Below are 10851 nucleotides of genomic sequence, written 5' to 3'. Positions count from 1 at the left end.
TGATTTCTCTTTGTGCTCCAAATGTTGTGAAATGTTGTATGTTTTGAATCCAAACACTATTACAGTAATCACCCAACCTAACTACAAATGCACAGCAAAAACATGATGTAATTTGTAGAACTTTTGTCATTAGTACAAAATGACATTCTTACTATAATACTAATTAAATGATCAAATTCATAATTTTCTATTAGCTTAATTTTTTGGATAAAGTGATGATTTAACATAGTATCAAAGCAGAGATCGTGTGTTCAAACCTTGTCTCTGTCATTCATGTCACATCTTCATTCAAATATTTCATGTATTAAGCCTCACTTATTCTGAGATGAACAATTAGAAACTCTCAAATTTTGATAAGGTATAACTTGTGATGATGGAAGTAATTCATATCAAAGTTTAATTAAAACAAAAGCTTTTCTCTTTTCATTTCTTTCTGGAAGGTTCTTATTGTTAAATTACCAATTGTCCCAAAAGCTTAAATTGATAGGAAGAAGTAAATTTAATCACTTAATTATTACTTTAACATTCCCTCTCACGTGTGAGCTCAAACTCTCTTTTAATAGGTGAGGCCTAACACGTAGAATATTTAATTTAAATGGGGTGATTTGATGGAGTCAGGGTTTGATCCCATAACCTTTGACTCTGATACCATATTAAATTACCAATTGTCTCAAAAGCTTAAATTGATAGGAAGATGTAAATTTAATCACTTAGGCATTCCCAATGGAGGAGCCATATTTTTATGTAAAATGGCTTCTCAAAACTCACTTTATCTAGTTTAGCTAAGCCATTTTTAAATGTCTCTACTTCCGATTAACTATATTTTTATCTATTCTATTAAAATATTATTAAAAGCAATAAAAGTTTTGGGAAAAAGAGAACATGTGAGAGGAAAAATGGGAAAGTTTTGGGAAAAAGAGAACATGCAGAGAAAAAGTAAGAAAATATTTGGAAAAAGAGACAATAGGTGAGAGAAACAATGAAAAATAAAATAGCTCACTTGAAAAGTGTTGCTACATTTAGCTTTTTTTTTTTTTTTTTTAGCTCCCAACACTTACTACTAAAAAAATGCTCTGTTAAGTCTTCACTGTAAGAAAATAGACATTGATGGCGAACACAGATAGCAACTGACAAGCATATCCAACAACCCGGTCCCAAGAAAACAACAGGAAGCACTCAAAGATTGAAAATTCCATGCCAAAAGTGGTGTTTAGGTCCATATGCAGACGTTTTAGGTTGAAAAGAATGTACGCCAACATTAAGTCAACAAAGTTGTACAGAAAAATGAACATGTAAAATATAATTCAAAGTACTAGAAAAGCGTTAACTGCTATAAGTCAAGCAGAGAGAGAGAGAGAGGGAGACAGAGAGTGAGAGAGAGAGAGAGAGAGGATGAGTGGAGCAGAGAAGGTGGTGTGCGTGACTGGAGCTTCAGGCCACATAGCTTCATGGGTGGTGAAGCTCCTTCTTCAACGTGGGTATACAGTCAAAGCTACAGTTCGTGACCCAAGTTAGTGCTCTCTCCCCCTTTCCTTTTTAATGGTATCAGACAATGTTTTGTAGTAATCTGAATTCTGGGTTTGATCATTCTTTGCCATAACGTACCTTTTTGTGAATGTTTTGAGTTGTTTGTCCATGTTTATGCATTTTTGTTGTAATTATTTTTTATTTTTTTATTTTTTCTCACGTTTGTTTGCCATGCAGTACTTGATAATATTAATAAATTTAGCGTTCCATTTGGTATTTCTGTGTATATATATTCCATTGATGATCCAAAGAAAACAGAGCATTTACTTTCACTTGATGGAGCATTAAATCTATATCTTAGGCAAGCACAGTTTTATTTAAATTGCACTAAGACCATTATCCTAGTCACCAAGAAACAATGGTTAAGATAGTCCAAACCACCGTTTTCCTGGTTAAGAGTCAACCTCAGGAAGGGCTTTGATGGGCTAAATGAGATATACTATGTCATGAAATGGAGACCTATCAATATTACAATTGTAGATTCCCATTTAATTATTAGTTTCAAATGCAGTACATTCATTGTTCTTTATGTTGCAAGCCAGGTTTCACATTTTGACTTTTAGTTTGGGTAGGTTTTAGTTATTTATTTATATTTCCTTATGGATGTAGCATGAGTAGTTTTATTTACCTAAAAAATTTTAGCATATTTTTATATATATGAAACAGATGATTCAAAGAAAACAGAACACTTACTTGCCCTTGATGGAGCTAAGGAAAGACTTCATTTGTTCAAAGCTGATTTAGTGGAAGAGGGATCTTTTGATTCTGCAGTTGATGGATGTGAAGGTGTTTTTCATACAGCATCTCCTGTACTATTTTCATCCACTGATCCACAGGTTTAATCCAATATACTTCTCTTTACTCCATGTACTTTTGATGTCATACACTGTCCATCTTTCCACCAATCTTATAGCACTGTACTTGCTTACTGGTATTTCTTTTTCTTTATTTTTGTCCATTTTTATTTTCACTTGTTTAAATTGTAAGATTTAACACTCACAAACTCCTTTATAATCCATGCACTTCATGTGAGCAATTTATTTTTCCAATATAAGACTAACTTTATGGGATGTCACATTAACACTTACGCAACATTCACTTAAATCCTTGATGTTCTTGTCAAGACCTACATCACGCTATAATGCTCTAGTGCCACATAGTGTACTAGGTTAGCTCGGATACCATTTTTCATGACCTAGGGGAGTTCTAGCCATATCTATACTATTACTTCAAAAAGATAAGTTAATGTTACAATTGAAAATTCGATGAAGTCGCTCATTAACTCAATTTCAACTATTAAATAACCAATATGAGACTTAACACCCATATAACACCTTTACAATCCATCCACTTAATATGGGATTAACTTTATGGGGTATCACAGGTTTCAAACATTGACATCCATGTTCTAATACTATTGCCATTTATAGATTGATCAATAGGTGATATCAGTGCCCTACTTTTAGCTATGAAAGTGTTCAAATATTAATTAAATGATTAAATTCTCTATTTCCTATCAACTTAAGCTTTTGAAAAAATTAGTGTCTTAATATGGTATAAGAGTAGAGATCATGAGTTTGAAACTTGACTTTATAGTATATCCCAATTTTAATTAAATATTTCACATGTTGTGACTTACTTATTGAGAAAGAGTTTGAGCCTATACATAAGGAGGAGTATTAGAATATTAATTAAATGATTAATTACTGTCAACTTAAGCTTTTAAAACAAATGATAATTTAACAAAAAGAAACAAGAAAGAATAAATTGATCATAATTTTCTACAATTGCAGCTTTTCAAAGTGTTGCTGTAATTTCAACTACTAGTTGGTTTGTCTGAAACATGAAAGTACAAGACTGAAGTTCCACTGCACACAGCACTGTTATAATTCAAACAAAATTTTTTGCAATATGATTGGCTTTTTGATAGCTCACTTCCCTTTCTGCTTTCATATTTCAGGCCGAATTAATTGATCCAGCAGTGAAGGGAACAATTAACGTTCTTAGATCATGTGCAAAAGTTCCTTCAGTCAAGAGAGTGATTGTAACATCCTCTTTGGCTGCAGTCGCATATAATGGAAAACCACTGACTTTGGATGTGGTAGTTGATGAGACCTGGTTTTCAGATGCACTTTTTTGTGAGAAATTGAAGGTGTGTGCTTATGTTAACTTCTTATTACTCTTCTTACTTTATCACTATAAAGTATTTTATATACTATGCTTTTGAAGATTCTGCTACCATTTATGTATAAATACTGATCCTACAAATATAAGAGTATAAGTAATGCCATTTTAGTTTGACATGTCCGCTGGTGCACCGGATCCAACAGTACAAAACAAGAGTCCTCCTTTAATTCTGAATCCATCTAACATTCTTTTTTTTTTTTTTTTTTTTTCTTGGCTCTGAAGTTGTTATGCCTCTTGTTTAAGATATTTGTATTGTTATCTTGCTTTTTCATCTTTACATCAGTTGGAAAACAAAGTAGCTTTCAACTACAGAATCAGTGAGCATATAACCATGTTCAGCTCCTATGCCTCTTTTTGGTTCTTCAAGCTAGATTCCTTTTTGGTTAATTTGATTGAAACTATTACTAAGTTTGAAATAAATACATCAAATATTTGATTCATGTCGATGGAGATGGGTAATGATAATGGTACAGTTTGTCATAATAAAGTTGTACTAATCTGTACCAAGAGTGACTTGGATTGATTGGAAACTTGAAGAGCTTAATATACATCAACTATGTTAATTAGATGTAAGCATTATATTTGTTTCATTTTATCTTTTTTCTATTTCAGAATTGGTATATGGTTTCAAAAACTTTAGCTGAGGAAGCTGCTTGGAGATTTGCAAAAGAGAACGAAATTGACCTGGTTACAATAAATCCAGGGTTTGCAATTGGTCCTTTCTTACAACCAATTCTTAATCTTACCATGGAGGAGATTCTGAAACTTATAGATGGTACTCTTTACACTTGAGCAACTAGTTCCTATTTTATTTACCAGTTAGAAAAGCATATACCAGAAATTCAGAACCACCTTAACATGAGCATCTTAAGAAATGTATGTATAAACGTATCCAAGTAATTTTTTTCTACTTGGCATTAGTCTATCAGGCTTCTACACTTCCAGCTGATAGAGTGAGTTGGATTTGTTACCCTTTCGGCTCGATATTTCATGTATGAACATGAGTTACTACTATCTTCATTACCTAAAAGAAAGAAAGAAAGAAAGAAGAAACAAAAATTGTTTTTCTCTTTGCTTTCTGGAAAAGGCTTCCAATTGAGGGGAACCTATTTTCAGAGGAAAGAAATATTTAATCTCATTACACAGCTGAGGGATGTACTTAATGATGACTACTTAATGATGCACTTAGCTTCTGCCAAAAAGTGGAGTTAATTACCTGCTTTTGGTGAATCACTAAATGGAAAAATGAAAACTAGCAAAACTGCAGAGTCTTAGACTTTAGTGGGTGTAAAATTCTAATTTTCGTCTGCAACACCAATGTATCTAATTCTTGATAGTTGAGGATTTTCTGCATGCAGGAGCTCAAACATTTCCCAATTCATTCTATAAATTTGTTGATATTAGAGATGTTGCAAATGCTCATATTCAAGCACTTGAAGTTCCTTCAGCCACAGGCAGATATTGTTTAGTTAAAACCGTTGTACACAGTTCTGAGGCTATCAAGATTTTGCATAAACTGTACCCCACTTTGCGCCTTCCTGAAAAGTAAGTCATTATTATTTGCAAGTACTGAGTGCCACTTCTTGATGTGGTTGAATGAACAATAGTCAATTTTCATCTCTTACTCTATGTTTAAGGCCATGTTACTTCTTATTGTTTTCTTGGGTATTTTTCTGATACTACACAAAATTCTGAGAAAGTTTGCATGTCTTTCTCATTCATGGCAGATGTGATGACACGCCTTCCATGCCAGGATACCAGGTATCCAAGGAGAAAGCAAAAAGTTTGGGTATCAACTTCATTCCTCTGGAGGTGACTCTTAGGGACACTGTTGAAAGCTTAAAGGAGAATGGCTTCCTCAGTTTCTGAATGATGTTAATGATAGGGTAGTGATGCAAATAATTGTGAACAAACTGTGTTCCCTTTAAATATAAATGTCAAGATGAGTGAAAACCATATTAATTCTAAATAAAAGTTTGATTAATCAGTTATTCTAAAACCTAAGCAAAGAAAGAACAATGTGTTCTATTTAATAAATGCCCCAACACGTGAAACTGCATCTTCCATACAGTGTATGATTTCTCTTTGTGCTTTTCCTCCTCAATTCAAAAGGTTTCTGACACTCTTGACAGTTTCAAGTTGAGAGGTGGCCTTTATGGTCATCTTTTTGTTGGGACCTTAGGACACCCCTGCTAGAAACATGAGATGAACAATCAGAAACTCTCAGATTCTGGTAAAGTATAACTTGTGTTGGGGAAAGTAATTCATATCAAAGTTTAATAAGAAGAAAAATTCCACTTGCTACCCCTGATCTTTCATCACTTTTGCCATCATACTCTCAAACTTTAAAAATGTCAATAACGGTATTTTTCAAAAGTTTACAATGTCAACCATCCCGTCAAAATTCAGCGTTAGGACCTAATAGAGGAAGTGAAATTTTCAAAATACCCCGTCCAAATTCAAGGTGTCTTTGTACTTTTATAAACATCCTAGGAGTATTTTGGATCCCTTCAATGACAGCCTTGCTAAGCCTCATTTCAGGCAGGGTGTGGCTGCATGGCTATATAATTCACCCATTAAATGGTTATTCCAAGCTATGATTAGCAAGGTTTAGCGAGCTTGAATTCTCCATCAGCTTCCGGTTTAACAAATAACAAGCAAAAATACAAATATTAAAAATGAACATTTGGAGCATGTGTAGCACTCATCTTGGGATGAGCGGTGGTTACAAGTTTGACCCTTTTCTTTTTGGTAGAATTGACCTGGCCTGCAGATTCCTTTGTTCTCTAAGTTCGGCTGTATTGCTAGACACACGAACATGTTAAATTTGTTGAAAAAACTATTATTAACAATTCACAACTAATTGACTAAGCAATAAAAAATAATAAAATCCGTGAAATTCGAGCAGGAGACGAAAGAGGGTCGGAGCTCCGATCCTGCTTGAATGTCGTGACATTCAAGCAAAACAATAAATAAAATAAAATAAAAAAGGCCAATGAGTTGTATAAATTAAACATTTTAAAGTAGTTTAAGACAAGCTGAGGTGACCACATCATGCACATTAATTTAATCAACCAAATCCTTATTTCCCACCATTAAAGCACAAACTATAGCTAAGAACAAGCTATTAAGCTAATAACAAGCTCTTTGAGGGAGAGAGAGAGACAGAGGGAAGGAATGAGTGGAGCAGGGAAGGTAGTGTGTGTGACTGGTGCGTCCGTTTATATAGCTTCATGGCTTGTGAAGCTCTTGCTTCAACGTGGGTACACAGTCAAAGCCACTGTCAGGGATACAAGTCAGTTCTTACCTCAGTTCGTATAAGAGTGGTTTTTTTTTTTTTTTGTAGACTTGTAGTTGTATGATGTATATAAAACTTTCCTGGCCAAAATTAATCAACTTTGGAATCAGTCAACCTTAAGAGCTAGCTCTTTAAAACCATTTGTTAGGGCTTGTTTGGTGCAAAAATCAAGAAAACACATTCTCTGATTTTTTTGTTTTGGTTTGGGAAAATTGCTAAATTGGTCCTCGAAAGTTTAAGGTTTTCGGTATATCTATGTAACATATAACTCTTTCTATCGTACCAATTTCAGTGTTTTTTTTTTTTTTTTTTTTTGACAAGATCATTATGAATTTACAAATTTACTTTAAAAAAATCACAAATAAAAAATTGGCCTAGCTCGGGAATGGTTCGGCAACCTCCAACGGTTGAATCTGGGGTGGCAGAACCACCACCCAAGCAGCCAATTTTTTTTTTCTTTTTATTTTTTTACAATTTGTTGAGGGTAAATTTATAATTTCATAATGACCAGTCGGAAAAATTAATTTATAAGGAGGGAGTTATTTGTTACACTCTTGCACATAGAGTTATTTGTCACAACCTCAAACCCTAGAGAACAATTTAACAATTTTCCCTTCTAATTTTTACCAAGTTGATAATGGAAGTTGCATAAGATATAAAAGGACATTAGTTAAAAATATATAACCACAAAATCAAAGCAATACAAATTGCAATATATCTTTTATTTAAGTCAGGAAATTGCCTAGTCTCTTTTTGCAGCCTCAAACTTTTCCATCATAGTATTGGAATGCAACCATATGTTACATGTTCATAGTTTTGCAATAAGTTACTATCAGAAAAAAATGGCTTTAATAAAAATTTATAAGAAGAGACACAAATGGAGATTCATGAATAGGCCTAGTATTTATGAATACTTATTAATTGTTCTAACCTTCATGTTCATCCCCTCGTATTTTTTTCCCTTATATAATTATCACTTACAAAATCAGTACATCCAATGTTCTTTATGATTGCAACCCACATCTTGATTTTTAGGCTGGATGTAGCATGAGTAGTTTTATTTACTTTAAAAATTTTATATTTATCAGTAGTTCTGCTTATATATAAAACAGATGATCCAAAGAAAACAGAACACTTATTTGCATTTGATGGAGCTATGGAAAGACTTCATTTGTTCAAAGCTAATTTATTGGAAGAAGGATCTTTTGATTCTGCAGTTGATGGATGTGAAGGTGTTTTCATACTGCATCTCCACTACTTCTTTCAGCCACTGATCCACAGGTTTAATCCAATATACTTCTCCTTACTCCATTTTCTTTTGATGTCATACATTGTCAATCTTTCCACCAATCTTATAGCACTGTATTTGCTTACTGGTATTTCTTTATCTTTATTTTTTTCCATTTTTATGTTCATGACCTCTCATACAAATTTTGTGCAATATGATTAGCTTTTTGATAGCTTAAGAGCTACTTCCCTTTCTGTTTTCATATTTCAGGCTGAATTAATTGATCCAGCTGTGAAGGGAACAATTAATGTTCTTAGATCATGTGCAAAAGTTCCTTCTGTCAAGAGAGTGATTTTAACATCCTCCATGGTTGCAGTCACATATAATGGAAAACCTCTGACCTTTGATGTGGTAGTTGATGAGACCTGGTTTTCAGATGCACTTTTTTGTGAGAAATTGAAGGTGTGTGCTTATGTTAACTTCTTATTACTTGTCATCTCTTTGCAAGTTATTCTTCTTACTTTATCACTATAAAATATCTTGTATACTATGCTTTTGAAGATTCTGCCACCAATTATGTCTAAATGATGATCCTAAAAACATATCTTGCTTTTCCATCTTTACATCTGTTGGAAAATCAAAGTAGCTTTCAACTACAGGATTAGTGAGCATATAACCATGTTCAGCTCCTATGCCTCGTTTTGGTTCTTCTAGTTAGATTCCTGTGGGAGAAATCCATTCATAATGAAAAACTACTTGACCCTTCATTAATATTCGAAATTACACTATGTTAAATATAAGATTGAGCAATCTTTAGTTGGTTAATTTGATCGAAACTATTATTGAGTTTTAAATAAGTACATTAGATATTTGATTCATGTTGATGGAGATGGATAATGACAACGGTACAGTTTGTCATAATAAAGTTGTACAAATCTAAAGTTTGGCTTGGATTGATTGGAAACTTGAAGAGCTTAATGTGCATCAACTATGTTCATTAGATGTAGACCTTATATTTGTTTCATTTTATCTTTTTCTATTTCAGAGTTGGTTTCAAAAACTTTAGCTGAGGAAGCTGCTTGGAGATTTGCAAAAGAGAACGAAATTGACTTGGTTTCAATAAATCCAGGGTTTGTGACTGGTGCTTTTCTACAACCAACTCTTAATTTTACCACAGAGGAGATTCTGAAACTTATAAATGGTACTCTTTACTCTTTAGCAACCAGTTCCTATTTTATTTACCGGTTAGATGCTCAGTTCTTAACATGAGCATCTTAAGAAATGTAGGTATAAACGTATCCAAGTATTTTTTTTCAACTTGGCATTAATCTATCAGGCTTCTACACTTCCAGCTTATAAAGTGAGTTGGATTTGTTTCCCTTTCTGCTCTATCTTTCATATATGATCATGAGTTACCATCTTCATTACCTAAGAGAAAGAAAGAATAGAGAAACAAAAATTGCCTTTCTCTTTTCTTTATGGAAAAAGGCAACCTAATTTCAGGGGAAAGAAATAGTTAAATCTCACTATACAGCATAGGGATGTACTTAATGATGACTACTTATCAAGTAATCTCTCACATTATCCCACTTAGCTTCTGCCAAAACAGTGGATTTAATTACCTGCTTTTGTTGAATCACTAAATGGACAAATGAAAAACTAGCAAGACTGCATATTTGACTTCAGTGGGAGTAAAATTCTAGTTTTCTTCTGACAACAACATTTTATCTAATTCTTGACAGTTGGGGCTTTTTTGCATGCAGGAGCATATTATTTAGTTGTCGATATTAGATTTGTCGATATTAGAGATGTTGCAATTGCACATATTCAAGCACTTGAAATTCCTTTAGCCACAGGCAGATATTATTTAGTTGAAACCGTTATACACTGTTCTGAGGTTATGAAGCTTTTGCATAAACTGTACCCCACTTTTTGCCATCCAGAAAAGTAAGTCAATATTATTTGCAAGCACTGAGTCCCACTTCTTGCTGTGGTTGAATGAAAAATAATCGATTTTCATCCCTTACTATATGTTTAAGGCCATGTTACTCCTTATTACCTTCTTGGGTGCTGGTTTTGCCTGATGAGTACTTCAAAATTTGTGTCTATAGACTACACGTTTACACTCTATATAGCATTTCTTTTCATTTTTCCACTCAGCTTCTATGATTTTGTGCAATATGATATTTGTTATCCATGAAATATGATTTACAATTGCTGCTCAAAACTGCAAGTGAGCTGCTTTATTTTGAATCGCAGGGAAGACGTTACATTTCAAGTTTTTCTTACATTTATTACTTAATATTCATCTATACTGTTTTGATTCAAATTATTGATTTTCAATTAGTCACCTTGCTTTCTGATACTACACAAAATTTTGAGAAAGTTTGCATGTCGTTCTCATACATGGCAGATGTGATGACAAGCCTTCCATAGCAGGATACCAGGTATCCAAGGAGAAAGCAAAAAGTTTGGGTATCAACTTCATTCCTTTGGAGGTGACCCTTAAGGACACTGTTGAAAGCTTGAAGTAGAAGGGCTTCCTCAGTTTCTGAATGATGTTAATGATCGGGTAGTGATGAAAATAATGGTGAACAAGCTGTATTCCCTT

General features: G+C 33.4%; 1 protein-coding gene and 1 pseudogene across 4 annotated transcripts; both read left to right on the top strand.

Annotated features, from left to right (window-relative positions):
* Window positions 1-1392: 1392 nt before the first annotated feature.
* Window positions 1393-5655, top strand: LOC132185233 (phenylacetaldehyde reductase-like). Of its 4 annotated transcripts, none has more exons than XM_059599036.2 (6): window positions 1393-1510; window positions 2194-2363; window positions 3488-3679; window positions 4327-4489; window positions 5073-5259; window positions 5442-5655. In XM_059599036.2, exons 1-6 carry the CDS (start codon window positions 1393-1395, stop codon window positions 5581-5583), a joined length of 972 nt encoding a protein of 323 aa, XP_059455019.2. In that variant the 3' UTR covers window positions 5584-5655. The 4 variants fall into 4 exon arrangements, with proteins under 4 accessions (XP_059455019.2, XP_088369130.1, XP_088369129.1 ...); XM_088513004.1 differs by having other exon boundaries at window positions 5067-5259; XM_088513003.1 differs by having other exon boundaries at window positions 5052-5259.
* Window positions 5656-6891: 1236 nt separating this feature from the next.
* On the top strand, window positions 6892-10795 carry LOC132173553 (phenylacetaldehyde reductase-like; annotated as a pseudogene).
* Window positions 10796-10851: the final 56 nt, after the last annotated feature.

Source organism: Corylus avellana, chromosome 2 (assembly GCF_965113065.1).
Source record: "Corylus avellana chromosome 2, dhCorAvel1.hap1.2, whole genome shotgun sequence".
Taxonomy (NCBI): domain Eukaryota; kingdom Viridiplantae; phylum Streptophyta; class Magnoliopsida; order Fagales; family Betulaceae; genus Corylus; species Corylus avellana.
The sequence above is the reverse complement of the archived record's forward strand: the minus strand, read 5'-3'. Positions and strand labels throughout refer to the sequence as shown.